Source organism: Nesoenas mayeri (genome assembly GCF_963082525.1).
Source record: "Nesoenas mayeri genome assembly, chromosome: 13".
In the NCBI taxonomy this organism is placed as follows: Eukaryota; Metazoa; Chordata; class Aves; order Columbiformes; family Columbidae; genus Nesoenas; species Nesoenas mayeri.
Window position 1 is genome coordinate 492,876 of NC_137550.1, and position 14,693 is coordinate 507,568.

Genomic DNA, 14,693 nt, shown 5'->3' on the forward strand with positions numbered 1-14,693 from the left:
TCCACAATTATTTCAATTTAAAAAATCAGTAAGAGGAATATAGAACAAAGGTATCAACAGGAACAGTTTACCGAGACACCATACACTATTTAATCTGTGCTACTGTGTGATTAGATGACCATGAATGTTACACTCTACTGGTTACCAGTTCCATTCTGCACTCGGAGCAGGTGAGGCACCCTGACCCTGCAGCCCAGTCAGTCACCGGAGGCCGGGCCGGGGCTCCAGGGCCGCGGCTGAAGCGGGTTTGGGGCCCAGGAAACGGAGCAGCCCCAAGGTCAAGGGCAACGAGAGCAAGAGGGGGACCAGGAACCCTTTCGGGAAGGGCCCAGGCCTCAGAAACAACCTGATGAGGTAAACAGTTCTTCATAAAAAACGACTTCCCCTAGGAGAGAAGCCGCGGGCCGGTGCGACCTCCCGCGGTTCCCGCCACTGGGCCTCCCCTGGCTTTGCTGCTCCTCACGCCCCCCACACGGCGCCGGCGACCCCCTGAGGGGCGGCCCGGCCCCGCGCTACCGGCGGACAGGCCGGCCGGGACAAGCCAGCCGGTTGCGGGCACAGCCGAGGACCCAACACCGCTCACCTCAGCGCTCCCTCTGCCCGACATGGCGGCGCGGGGGGCGGGGCGCGGGGGGGCGGGGCCCCGTGACGCGCGGCGATGGCGGGAGGGAGGGAAGGAGCGGGCCCGCCGCGATCCCGGCAGCCATAGCGACGACGCTACCTGCAGTGACGGGAGCAGGCGGGGGGGCGGACAAAGGGGGCGCCGCGCGAGCCCGCACCCAGCGGCCCCGAGCGGTGAGTTCGGGGCGGGGGGCGCCGCACGGCAGCCCCGGGCCGGCGGGGGAGGGGATAGGGGGGAGGAGCGGCGGGACGCCCCCGTTCCCGGAGCGGGCAGCGACGGGCCCTGGCGGGACGGGCCGCCCCTCCCCGCCGGCGGGGAGCGCGGGGTTCTCCCCCGGCAGCCCTCGCTCTGCCGGTCCGGGCGGGAGCGCTGGCGGGGCCTGGCGCCCGCGGCCTGTCCGCTCGGCGGGGCCGTGAGGAGCAGCGGGGCGGCGGCCGCGCTCCGAGGCCCCGGCGGCGTCGCCTGCCCGGCCCGGGCCCTCTCAGCCGCGGGGCCGGGGCTCGCTTGGCCGCGCTCCGAGCTGCCCCCGGGGCGGAGGGCCCGGCTGCGGGACCGGGCCGGCTGCGGAGAGGCCGTTAGAGTGCGGGTGCCTCAGCCTTTATCTGCTGCTCCGTGCCGGAGAACAAAGAGGATCAATTAAGCGCGTTGCAGTTACTGCTGTTTCTCTGCCCTCGGTAGGTGCGCTCCGAGAGGGAGGGCGGAGCGCCCGTCTTGCCCCGGTTCTCCGGGGAAAAAGTGTTTTCCTCGGCCTGTGGCATCTTGGTGTTTGAGCCGAGGGTTTGGAGCTGGTCTGAGACGGGGAAAAAAGCGCTAATGAGCACAATACACGTTTAAAGAGCAGCCAGTTCAGTGCATTGAACACAACCTGAAAGTGAGAAAATAAAGGCTAAAGCAGATGTGCCCTTGAAAGTCTTCTGTAGGATTCTTCTGAGCCATATAGTAGAATGGATCAGAAGCAATGCACAGCTGTTATTTAAGTTTGCTCTGCTTTTGCATGTCTCTTAGTTGCGTTTGAATACTTTTTTGTTACTGTCACCTTTTCAACATTTGAAAAAATAAAGGAAAAAAATAACGTGGTCCTAATAAGTTTTGCTGTCAGTATCAGCATGGTTTATGCATGCTGTAGTCATCTGTGCTAATAGGTAATGCTCTGAGTCTATTTCATTTTACAGCATCCTGAAAACAGTTACTGGTTACATGTCTGATCACCCTGTAAAGAGGTAAACAGTAGCATATTTTAGCCTGGGCTTTGCAAAGTGTCAGAGTTGTTCTGCCAGTTTAAACGTGACTATCCGCCTACTTAAATACTTTGCAGAATATGTGCCTTCATAGATTAGCAAACTTAGGTGAGGTTAACTAACTTGCTCAAGGTCATGAGCGTCAGTGACAGAGTTCGCAGTAATGGAATCCAGCCATCCTGTCCGCTGGGTCTGTGCTCGGATCGTTAGCTGACTCTCCCAGGTAATTGCAGGTAGTTTAAACATTGGGTTGCATAAGTGCACGTTAAGGCCTTCAGAAACTTTTGGAGAAGCAAAATGTTAATAGATCTGCTTCAGATCTTAAGCTGTATTTGCATGTAGCTTAAAGTAATTGCACCGCTTGACTCAGGAGGGAATTTTGAAGCAGACTTTATGGCTTATTTTGTAAATATACACTCAAAATGCATTGGTTTTTATTGAGTATATAGTGTAGAAAGGCTTATTGTGTAGATTTAGAGGGTAGGTTATCATATAGAACAAAAATAGACTACACTGTAATTAGACAATTTTTAAAAGGAGAATGTGGAGACCGTGGCTGTAAAGAGGTTATGTTCTGAATAGTATTTACCAGATGACATTCTGTAGAGTTATCTGCAGTTGTCAGGAAAACAAACAAACCAGAAAACCCACCAGCCAGCAAATGCACTTGGAATCCCTGGTGATGAAGCTATTGGAAGATAAAATGGGAACAAATAACTTCCTCGCTTGATTTATTTTTTCAACAGATACATGCTCAGTAAAAACAAATCACAATTGGTATTATTTCTTCCGAGAGAGAAGTTACCTTTCACTTAATGTTTTTCTTTGTCAAGTTACATTTATGAAGCAAGAGATTTCAAAGGAAGCACTGGCAGATCTGTGCTATTGTGACACCAGCAGTATATATTTAGTAACTTCAGGGAGGAAAGATCCTTATTGTGCTAAAAAAAAAGTATCAGCGCCAATTGTTTTGGACTTCAAAGAGCAGTGGAAAGCAAGCTGGCATTGTTCAGGTGTTACACTTTGGCCCACGTCCTGCAACGAACATTCCATTTGCCAGAGCCCCGCACCAGCGGGGAATTCCACTGGCGGTAGTGGGAGAAGCCCATCTGGGCAGTGGAGGTCACAGCCTCGAGACCACAGATTTCTGTTCTGTACAGATTTGTTTGGGCAAACTTATATGTTCTGCAGGTGGGGACTGTTGACTACAAAATGTGGTGGTTGTGGTGAGAATCTGCTGCGCTGGGAGTGGAGAAGCACAGCAGCCAAGTTTCTTTGGAATGAGCTGCCTGGGATGCGAAGGGCGGCCAGCGTAGCCTTATTCGGAATGTTTACAGGGGTGCAGAGAAGTCCTGGTGATATAGACTTTCTTCCTAAAAGCTTTTCCAGTTTCTTGTTGATGAGTGCTGTATGCTGTTGTTAAAGTATCAAATCTCCCCAGCGTATGTATAGGCTTTGGAAAAAAGTACTTTTACTGATATTACTTGGTGAGATGTCTCAGCAAGGTGGCTTCTAAGCCAAAATTATTATTTTAAAAAAGGATGCTGGATGCTCACTTCGAAATCCAGAAATTTATATCCGAGTGACCCTCCTCTGTCAGCAAACATGTGCAACAGAGGTTTGCCAGATTTGCTTTGGCCAGTTTGAGCCATAACTAATTATCCAGCCAAGCTAAATAAGAAAAGGAAGCAATAACAGAGCAGATACCTTTTTAATATTGGTGACTTTCCACCTGCAAGTTGTGGAATCCTGGGAGGTTTGTGCACTGCATTTTCAACAGAAGCGTAAGAAAAGCGAGCTTAGTGATCCGTACCTCCGCTGAGGATGTGATTTGTGGGTTTTTTCAACACCTAAGCACTTGCCGGTGGCTGAGCTGAAGAAATTGGAGTTGTGCTATGACACCAGGAATCAGAATGAAACCCATGCAATGTTAAAATAAAAAACCTAGAGCATCAGAATGATATTATTATAAATACTATTTAAAAATTATTAAATATACTTACTTAGAAATATCTAGCAGTAGTTTGCTGTTGGTTATACAGTTGTTTAAAATGTTAATTAGGAAAGAAACCTTTGTGTTAATTTCCAAGATTGCCTATATTTCTGTTACACAGTGTATGCAATATTGATATGTATGAGAACCAGAGATTCTCACATACGCTTACTGTGTTGAGCTAGCTTTTGTAAAAAAAAAAATAATCTTTTTTGCCTATGAGAAGTTTGAAAATAAGTTATTTTGTATTCCTGGCAATTTTTCCACATTAGTGCTTCATATAGTCTTAATATATTTGAATGGAACAGTGAATGTCACTTTGCAATAGTACATGAAGTCGTTTGAGAAATAATGCTTATGCTTGCTGGACAAAGTGATTCCAGAGCATGCTGGTTGTGCCTGGGATAATTTTCTCCCTAGTAGCCAGTTAGGAGCTGTGTTTTGGGTTTGTACTGGAAACAGTGCTGATAAGTCAGGGATGTTTCTGATGTCGCTGAGCGGTGCTTACCCTGAGCCAAGGCCTTTTCTGCCACTCACACTGCCCACTGGTGATTTGGCTCGGGGGGCACAGCGGGGACAACTGACCCCAACTGACAAAGGGATATTCCACACCATGGGACGTCATGCTCAGCAGTAAAAAGCTGGGGGAAGGAAGAGGAAGAGGGCGTGTGTTTGGAGTGATGGCGTCTGTCTTCCCAAGTAACCCTTAGGCGCGATGGAGCCCGGCTGCCCTGGGGATGGCTGCACACCTGCCTGCCATGGGGAGGAGTGAACGGATCCCTTATTTTGCTTTGCTTGTGGCTTTTGCTTTACCTATTAAACTGTCTTTATCTCAACCCACAAGTTTTACTCTTCCGATTCTCTCCCCCATCCCGCCATGGGGTTGTGAGCAAGTGGCTGTGTGGGTTGCTGACTGGGGTTAAGCCACAACACAGAGTTTGTTAATTCTTCTGAAACAAAAGGGATTCACCAAAATTCTAAGAAACGCTTGGAACCCAAATTGCCGCTGACAGAGCTATTCCTTTTCCTAGACTCTTCTTAGGTAGCAGAATATCAGCTTGGAACTCTATCACTGGGGATTTGCTTTCAGAATATTATTAGTAGCATTTCAGTGAAGTGGAAACAAACCTACACTCTGAAAATAAACTGGATCTTGGGGAAAGACATTCCAGTAGGAGCCATGAATTTAAATTCTACAGGAATGATTTGCTATTAACAATAACAAGAAAAAATTAAAAGCTTAGTTTGTGAATAAGAATCAGAACCTGTAAATTTGAAGATATGACAGATATACTCTAGTAAACACCTAAACTTGTGTCATGTTTCAAGTATGAAACATGTATCTGGTGCATGGAAATGTGAGCATCGTGATGTTTAGAATGCAAGAATAAGCATTTGGTTTGCATGGTTCATAATGCCAGGGCAGTTCACTGCTAGAAAGTTCAGAAATTAAATTTCTTAAGGTGCAGCCAGATCAGTTTATTAGACTGGAGACCAGCTGAAATGGACTTTGTTTTATAAAGCTTAATTAGAAGCGAAATTACAGCTAATGAGTCAGTAGGAACTTTTTGTTCTTTTAACGTTTTCTACTATATCATAAAGTTAAGCCTCAAAGGACACCTTCAGTTTGATAATTAACCTATAGGAGCTATAGTGAAATATGATGTTCTTGGGGGGGAAAAGGATATGTAGCTGTTTCACTTTGTTCTGTCTCTAGTGTCTGAAGTCAATGGTATGTGTGCTGAGAAGTCTGGCCTTAATTATGAATTATGTTTGGGATTGTTGCTTGATCGGCTCATGGGTTCTGGCTTTAGTTCTGGAATGTCACTCAAAATAAAACTGTAGGGATGGCAGAGGGAGAATTATGATGGTTATACTTTGGTTAGAGGCAGTGGTGGTAGAAAACCTGTCTTATTTTTTTAATCAAACAGTAAATCCCAAATCTGTTTGGTATCCTTTATCCCAGTTATTTTTCATGTAACTACCGTGCCATTCTCACATGAGGTTAGTTTAAACAAGGCGTGAAGGTGTTCCCCATTCTTTTGTTCTGAATCTCTGGGATTTGACATACCTCAGTGCCTGCATGAGCAGATACCTGAGGTGTTATTCCTCATCTGGGAATGCTCCGAGTAGGTCACAGCTGCGGAGATTCCTGCCTGACTGGTGACTACGGCTGCCTCACGTCTTTGTGCTTCCTCGTGTTGCTGTGGTTTTCTTGTTTCTCAGGTGTGAGTGTCCCAAGGCAAGGATGGGATATCTTGGTGGTGGTGTTTGGTTTGTGTTCCAAAGACTCAGCATAAGCAGCCTTAGTCATGGATTGGGACCCCAATGCTCTCATGATACACTGAAGAAGTGCTTCTCCATTTATTTTATAGTGGTTTGTTAAATAGAGGGGAAACCTGATGCAAACATTTTTTTCTGTTTCCGTATTTTTGAAGGCACTTAAGGTAGATTCATAGCCAAGCATCAAGTTCTATATTTTTACACCTTTGTTGTCTACTTCAGTTTAGTGTAGATTTATGGAAATAATCTTCTTGCTTTTTCTCTTTTTTCCCCCTTTTTTTCCTTTAGAATTGCCAAAATGCTTTGGAATTCTTAAACGATTCAAAAACTGAAGTCTCTGAGGATACAAAATCATAAGAACACAAGAAGCAGCAAGGAGGATTCAGTGCCAATGCAGCAACAAAAAAGACAGCCAGAGTTAGTGGAAGGAAATCTTCCTGTTTTTGTTTTTCCTACAGAACTTATATTTTATGCAGATGACCAGTCAACACACAAGCAGGTGTTGACTCTATATAACCCCTATGAGTTTGCCTTAAAATTCAAAGGTGGGTTTCTTAGGTTAAGTTCTGTTTAAGGGTTAGTTGCTGATCTTAAACAGTCCAATAATAATTCATGTAACAAAGCATATTTATGACAAAACCAAACTCTTGTCTTTACGTGTGTCTGTTGATGAAGTTGGTGAGGTGTGTATTAATGATTTGTTACCACTACTGTCCTTTTCGTTGCAGTTCTTTGTACAACTCCAAATAAATATGCGGTGGTTGATCCTACTGGTGCAGTGAAGCCTCAGTGCTGTGTTGATATGTAAGTAAAAGTTGGTTGCTTTATTTTTTTATATATATAATGTATGACACTTGACTACCCTCATTTCTTTTATTATTTAAGATGCAGTAAATGACAGCATGCATAGTATAAACTAAGTTGGATAAAGATATACAGTTTTTCTAATCTCTTATATTCTTGTGGCCATCTGGTCTTGGCTATTCTTTCACTCTAGGGCAGAGATATTACAATAATGGAGGTACTTCCTTCTTTAATTTTGTCTTTAGGAATAAATAAAATGCTTGTAAATGCATCCTGTAGTATATGTAAACCAGCAGTGAGAATAATATGAGCCTCCTCTGAGTATTTTTTTTGTTAGAAATAACAAGAAAAGCAAGACCCCCATGGTCTACCTGCCTTTCACCCCAACCACCTTTCTTCTTAGATCTGTCTCCCCTTTACTTGTTTCTCCTGTCAGATTCCAACTCAATAACAGGGAAAACAAAAAGGCTGGTTAAGTGACCGCAATAATGCATAGGATCTGCAGGCTGCTATAATTCGAAGTAGAGTAGGTATATAAGTTAAAATAGACCAACTTTTTTTTTTCATAATTCATTTGCCATACAATTGCTGTGCTGATGTACAGATACAGCTAAAGAAGGCATGAAGGTGCCTAAAAGAGCAGACCGAGCTTTCTGACTAGAAATCTGCAAATTGTGAAACACCTTCTGGAATCTCTGGCTAACGAATGGCCACATACAAAACAACAAACCCCTAACCTGCTATTGAATGATCTGTCTTTTGTCAGGTAAATAATACTGTGCTTAGGAAATGGCTCTTTCCAATAGACTCTTCTCCTTAGGTGTAATTTGGAAAATTTCAAGGACTCACCAAATAGAGAAGAACATAAAACATGGAACTAAAAATTTTGGTGGGCAGGGCAACAGTCCCAGAAATGGAACAGAACAGGTCAGAATATAGCAATTTATCAGTGAGCTATTCCACTCTTTAGCAGACATTTACACAGGCCTGATTACATTTGGTTCATCTTAAACAAATGTCTTTTATTAAATAAAGTAAGACATATGCGTGTTTCCAAGGGAATTTTTTCTGCCGCAAAAACCCCGATCCTGTTCCAATGGTTGCTGTCTAAGGGCAGTGTTTACTGGTAGGATATGAGCAGTACTATGCAAGTGTGGCTATTTGCCAGATAAACAGATATTCTACAGAGCTTCCAATTATGCAATGGTCTCTAAAAAGAAACAGGAGAATGTATTTGTTTATAAGGGTCTGCAGAAAACAGCTCTTTGCTTGGCAGCAGATGCAGGTTCTCATACCACAGTGTTACGTAAAGATTCTGTTTAGGTTGGTAGTACGCTGGTACTAAGAGTAGAAATAAAATGTTAAAAGGAAGTGTTAAAGGAAGGAATAAGAGTTGAATCTACTGTTCTGATGTGCTGAGAGTTGTATGAATTAGGCTTTTTTCCCCCTGACAATCCTGACAATCCTTTTGTTTTAGTGGAGGCAGTTGCCCAGCCAACACTCAACTTGCTGAAAGCCTGTCATAAGCACACTATTTTGCCTCTAAAGTGATGTAAACCTGCGTATGTTCCTGCAGCCTTCTAGCTTGGGGGATGACTTTGTTTCCTTGCTGAATAGTCTGATCAGACTAGATATCAGTTGCAAGTGCTGGATAAGTGTTAATGATTGTAGATACCTCGATGTGATACAGTTACTTTAAATTAAGGCTGAAACACAAAAATTGTTTCTTGCAGAATTTTAGTACATATCACAAAAATAGGTTTCTGAAGCAGTTTTAAAACTAATATCCTGTATTACTAAGAGTAGAATCATTCTTTTCCCCTCAGGAGATGGCAGCCTTCTTGAAGCCAAATCACTTATATGTAGATATTGTTATCTTAGAAATTTAGAATAGCCTTTTATAAACAGAGTTTTCCACTTTGGAAAAATAATTAAAATCCATATTAACCGTAAGAGCTGATGTGACTTCAAAACCTAAATGTTATAGCTTTTTTAGTGCTAAGTATGTATTTTCAGAATGAATCATAAGTGCAGAGAGGAGGCAGTTGAGCCTCCTCTCTCCTCTCCACTGCTCAGAGGTCTGTACTGTCTTTGATTAGCGTTATTTTAAAACTGTGCCTTTTGTAGGTCCCACATACAATTTTTCCCATGAAATGCCATAAAATTTGAAGGAATGCAACAGCGATTCCCCTGTTTTACTGTTGAAGCCGCCTTGGTCAACCTGTTCAAAGCAGTAGAACAACAGAGTTGTTGCTGGACAGCGAGGAGGTTTACCAAGGCAAGGCTTTGAGCCTGGCTTCTCCAAAAAGCTGGACTTTTGCCATCAGCTGTCCAAGCATTTGGCAGTCCTGCTTTTCTTCGTTCCTTCCCTGACCACTCCAGTCCCCCCATACCTTTTAAAAACATTGGCCAGCATTAAAAAACTTTGATAAACGAGGGGGCATCTTTCAGATAATGGATATTTCGTGAAAACTGGCAGCGAGGTCTCAGACTGAGGCGAAGGTGTGCTTGAGATAAAGAGTTAACTGTTCTTTTTGGCCAGCTGATTGGAGTGGATATGTTTGGGAACCAGAGGAAACTTGGGGGGAGAGAGGAGGCAAGATCAAATTATCAAGAACATGGAGTGACAGGAGGGAATGGGGATCTGGACTATTGCAGTGTATCTGTGGGGAAGAAAGAGGGGAAACATCGGTATGTAGGGCGTAATCCCAGAGGAGACATGCTTTTTATCAGTCCCTCTGTTTCAAAATGTTGTTTTCTTTTGCAGCGTGATTCGTCACAGAGATGTTCGCGCATCTTACTTTGGTGTGATAGATAAATTCCGTCTACAAGTGTCTGAGCAGAGCCAGAGGAAAGCACTAGGGAAAAAGGAGATTATTGCCACTCTACTTCCATCTGCAAAGGAACAACAACAACAAAAGGAAGAGGAGGAGAAACGAATAAAAGAACACCTGGCGGAAAGTGTCTTTTTTGAGCAGACTTTGTGTCAACCAGGTAGCTGAAATCTTCTACCCCTCCCGTCTTCTGAATCAGTTCTGAATAGCTCAAGTGACTAGAAAGACTAGACTAAAATACATTTTTAAATCATTCTTTTTACTTAACCTGTAAAACTGTCATATTTATCACTGGAGGATGACAGTGCCCAGGAACCCAGACTATGGCTGTTCTGCTTGTGCTCTCTTGATTAATCAAGACCCTTTGCTGCCCCCCATTTGCACGTCATACTTTGGGGAGTACATCTGATGTTCCTCTGATGCAGAAGTTCTGCTGCAGCCGATAGGAATTTATCTGCAAGAGGATGGTAGTTGTTTTTTCCCTTGGGCTCTTTCAGAACATATGCCCCTTCTGAGTTTGTTCCAAACCCTTAATCCTCCATTTCCTGATGAGCAGGAAATATTGCCAAAACATCTTCTGGAGTGCTCCTTGGTCTGCGCCATCTCCTTGTCTGTCTCACAAGTACAGAAAAGCACAGTTGCTCGCTGCAAACTCCGCACGTTTCATCCGTGAGGAGCTGAATCAACAGGCTTGGGCAAAACCTGAACCGAACAGTCCAGTTGAAGCGGTAGGGAGAGACAGAAAAGAGTTTTACTGGAACTGAATATAAACTGATTCTTGACTTGACTTTTACTGATTTATACTGTAATATTTCTGTCACTGCTTTATTTTTCATGACGAGAACAAAAATCAATTCCTTAAAATAGATTAACTTGCTTGAGAGTGTTCCTTCTGTTAAAACTAAGTTGTTTCACTCTTTTTACATACTTTGTTGGCTGGTGAAACACCTTTTACTAAAAAAAAACCTTAATATACATAGGAGGGGAGGATACACAATTAAAGTAAACCTATAGGATCTTGGGCTCGCAGAACAAAATGTTACTATGATAGTTGTTCCAGTACAGAGGGTTTGAACCATCCTGAACAATCTGATTCTGGTCATAATCCAAGGGCTATTTCTCTTCTTAAAAGCCTTGTCAGCTACATTATATTGCTCGCTGACAGAAAAACAATAAACAGAGCAACTACAGTCTTTGCATATAACTTGCAACCCGGGAATAACAGATTTATGGGATTAAAACAGGACATGCATTGCTATTCACTTTAAGGATAGAAAAACTTGATAGAACATTGGCCAATTTCTAATGATTCTTAAGAATTTGGTTAGAGGTATTCAACTAATGCCTTAAAAGCTCTTTTTACAGGAAGGTTACACTGTGTGCCTTTGAGTAGGTTCCAGCTGCACAATAAAGCAGCACAAGGAAGAGCATGAAGGACGGTTCATCTATAGTTTGCGTTTCCTTGCTCTGGTGATACTGGACTGTCAGAGCGGTTGACTTACAGTGTTGGTTTTTTTTTAAAGTACGTTTCAAATGATACTAATTTGTGGCACATAAAGTGGTTCTGGCGGGTGCAGCCCTTGAGTCCTCTAAAGAAGGAAGGGAAACTCATCCTGCCCAAGAATCTGTGCTCTTGCTGCAGCCAAGTTTAGATCTGGAAGTGTAAGCAGAGTTGCCTGCCCGTGAGGCTCCTTTAGGTGTTCTTTCCTCATTAATTACTAATCACTGAAGGAACAGATCAAGGAATGGAGTGAGGATGCGTGGTCAAAGCCCAAGCGTTGCTGAGCCACCCAGCTGTCATGCATGTGTGTATATATAGCTGCTGGCAGGCTCTGTTCCTCCAGAAGGGAGGGGTTTGGGAAGTCATGTGAAAACAAGTTCCAGCATCAGAGCAGGGAGCAGCCTTCTCCCCTGCAAAATGCGTGAGGTTTAGGAGTTGTTTTCCACCCCCTTCAAACTCCAAAGGGAAGAGAAAATCTCAGGGCATTGCAGCCTCAATGTACCACAAACATTTTTTGCAGAATATTTCACGTTTATATTGGGTGGGTATTCCTTACAGTTGTGCCATTTTGTTTTTCAGAAAACAGAACTGCCTCGTCGGGACCTAGTTTACTAACAGTCTTCCTAGGAATAGTGTGTATTGCAGCACTAATGCTACCTACATTGGGGGAAATGGATTCCCTGGTGCCTCTCTACCTCCATTTAAGTGTGAATCAGAAGTTAGTAGCTGCTTATGTTTTAGGTAAGTATTTTGGATTTTATAAATGTTTTCATCAAACTTCTGTGATTTGGGAAACTTCTGTGTTTGCCAGTGGCTTCAGGAAACTTGATGGAGACAAAGCACCTCATTACATTTGATTTTGCATCTCCACTTATATTTTAACTTGCAGCCATAGTTGATGTCAGGGTAAACTGGTTATTGTAAGTATTTCAGACCAGATTTTAGTTCATACTTCTTACATACAGGCCCCTACATGTCAGTTTCACCTTTATTTGATGACTGGCCAGCTGTAGTCATCTGCCAACAAAACTGAATGGAATGTGTTCTATTGCAGAACCTACATCTCTTCTGTTATTTGGTTTCCCAGATGAGCTGATCTGAAAGGCTCCATTCACGGCCTCGCTGACAAGCAGTTGAAATGTGTAGACATAAGTTGTTGTAACCGCTTCCCAAGAGATCACTACCATTCACAATTCTTCCCGATTTGTAACTTGCTCCTGAATTAGCAAGCGTAGATAAGTTGCACGTTTCATTGGTTATGACTATTTTTCTATGACTATTTCAGATTTGAAGAACAGTCACACTAAACTCAGTTCTCCTGTCCCACTACCTGGCAGAAATGAGAATTTAAAGGAAACAAGCTAGGCAGCTTCAAACTGATAGCTAGAGGTGAGGTAGTGACGGGGAAGGACGCAAGTTCTCGATGGTTAATGCGCACGCTCAGTTGACTGACGGGCTCATGCAAGTCAGGCTGCTGAAAGGGTTTGAAAACTCACTTGTCCCTCTTTTCCTGAGCCGATGATGATGTATTTTCAGATCAGCACCGTGCAGTAATCCTTGCTTTGTTTTTATCTCTAGTTCTGAGAATTACTCCAGTTTCTGATGGTGCCAACTATAGTATTGAACCATTTGACTTTTCACAACAACTTAACCTGTTTCTAGATTGACCATGAAGTTCTCACAGGCTCTAATTCCTTTGGTAGCAGCGTTTTTAGTGTTGATGAAAAGATTGTTTGTGCAGTTCTCCTTCATCTAGGAAGCTGATTGCTCTTGAGCAAGAAGATGAAACCACTTTCTCCCACAACAAAGTAAAACTGGGTTGTGTAGCGTTTAATTGAAAAGGAAGGTTAATACCACGCCAGCTGGGCTTTATGACATTTGAGAAGTATTTGCTTTACAGAAATGAGTTAAACTCTTCATTGCCTGTATGTCCCGGTACAAGTGGAACAGACTGCCCTGTAGCACCTTCCGGGAGCTGCTGTTAGTGCGCTGTGATTTTGAAACTCCAAGCCAAGGCCCTCAGCAGTTCTGGTAGTACTGGTTCTCTAAGCTAATGTAGAGTTCTAATGGATAAATTGCTTATCTAATGGAAGGCAGCATTACAACTCTGTTCTGTGATGCTTCAATCTTCAAAATCTTTATAAAGTGAGTAATTTAAATCAGTATATAGTGGCAGGATAGTAAAATAGTCTCAGAAAATTCTTTATCCATTATGAGATCTCTAGGCTTTAGCTCTCTGTGGTGAAAGGCTGTAATATAACATCATCTGAGCCTGCAGGAAAGTAAGATTGCCCAAGAACTGATAAATTACTATTTTGATGTTATGTAAGGCTGGAATTCAAGGAGACCTGATGTTTTCCCATGCGCCTCTTTGCCTTGCGCAATATAACTCCTGGCTAAGAACTTGCAGATTTGTACTTTCTCCTGTATTGGCACATAATGAAGATGAACTTTTCCGTTTGTCACGAGTAGGTTTATTAACCTCGTGTTTCCTCCTTTCATCTGTTTTTAATTGTTTTTACCTCTGTCAGAGCAGGTTTTTTTTCCTCCTCCTTTAAAGGTCACAACAAGGAGCCTGCAGAACGCTCGCTGTGCGGGCTCACAGCGGCGCCTCACGCTTTGATCGGTTATTCTGCACAGAGCAGAACCAAAAATGTCCTGGAGCCTTCAGCCCATCTGCCCCACTGATGATTCAGCGTTGGAGGGGCTGACACTGCCCAAAACCAACCCCTGTGAAAACTGGGGCTTGTGTGCCAGTGTGACACTCACCTAAGCCAAAATCTCAATGTTATGATTTTCCAGTAGCGAGATCAATATTTTTTTGGAGTATTTATAGCTTTCTTCGACATTTAGTCACTAGATATGCTGCACCTCAGTGTCATTTCTTAACGCAGGTTTTGACTACATCAAAACTTGGACCAATACTTCCAATATTTAAGTGAAATGTATATATAAATTCATTCTGCATTTATTTATGCACTTTTACCTTAATTTCTGGCCTGCGATAGGGTAAACTGTATTTTCTTTATTTAAAATGTTTTATTCCGTGAAATTAAAGCATTTAGTTCTTAATTCTTGTCTTTCAGGTCTCATCACCATGGTTATTTTGAGAACATGAGCAGTGAGTTAATAAGATGTCAAACACCTTACTGTATATTCACATCATGAATGTGGACTGCCTTCTACTCCCATTTGGCTCATCAAGATGCTAGCGAAACCGTTCAGTGATTTAAGATACCTTCAGAAGTGTAATATATTTTAACTATGTATAATAAATGAAAGACTCAAAGCACTTTTGGGTGCTTCTGTACCAGACAGCTATGAAATGTTCAGTGATACCTGTGAAAATAATTTGAAAAACTTTTATATCTACGCCTACTGTAAAAATTCCTTATTAAAGCAACATTTGTTATCTTTA

General features: G+C 43.0%; 1 protein-coding gene across 1 annotated transcript; it reads left to right on the forward strand.

Moving 5' to 3' along the window:
* Window positions 1-669: 669 nt before the first annotated feature.
* MOSPD1 (motile sperm domain containing 1) lies at window positions 670-14,693 on the forward strand. The gene is made up of 6 exons (XM_080352515.1): window positions 670-795; window positions 6,425-6,681; window positions 6,865-6,940; window positions 9,708-9,934; window positions 11,855-12,016; window positions 14,362-14,693. The coding sequence occupies exons 2-6, from the start codon at window positions 6,528-6,530 to the stop codon at window positions 14,391-14,393; spliced, it is 651 nt and encodes a 216-aa protein (XP_080208641.1). The 5' UTR covers window positions 670-795; window positions 6,425-6,527; the 3' UTR covers window positions 14,394-14,693.

Excerpts from the sequence above, each read along its gene's own strand:
- MOSPD1 (XM_080352515.1), top strand. The coding sequence starts at position 6,528 with ATGCAGCAACAAAAAAGACAGCCAGAGTTAGTGGAAGGAAATCTTCCT. Across the intron at positions 6,682-6,864 it reads GTTTGCCTTAAAATTCAAAG|TTCTTTGTACAACTCCAAAT; the intron begins GTGGGTTTCTTA and ends TTTTCGTTGCAG. Across the intron at positions 6,941-9,707 it reads CCTCAGTGCTGTGTTGATAT|CGTGATTCGTCACAGAGATG; the intron begins GTAAGTAAAAGT and ends TTTCTTTTGCAG.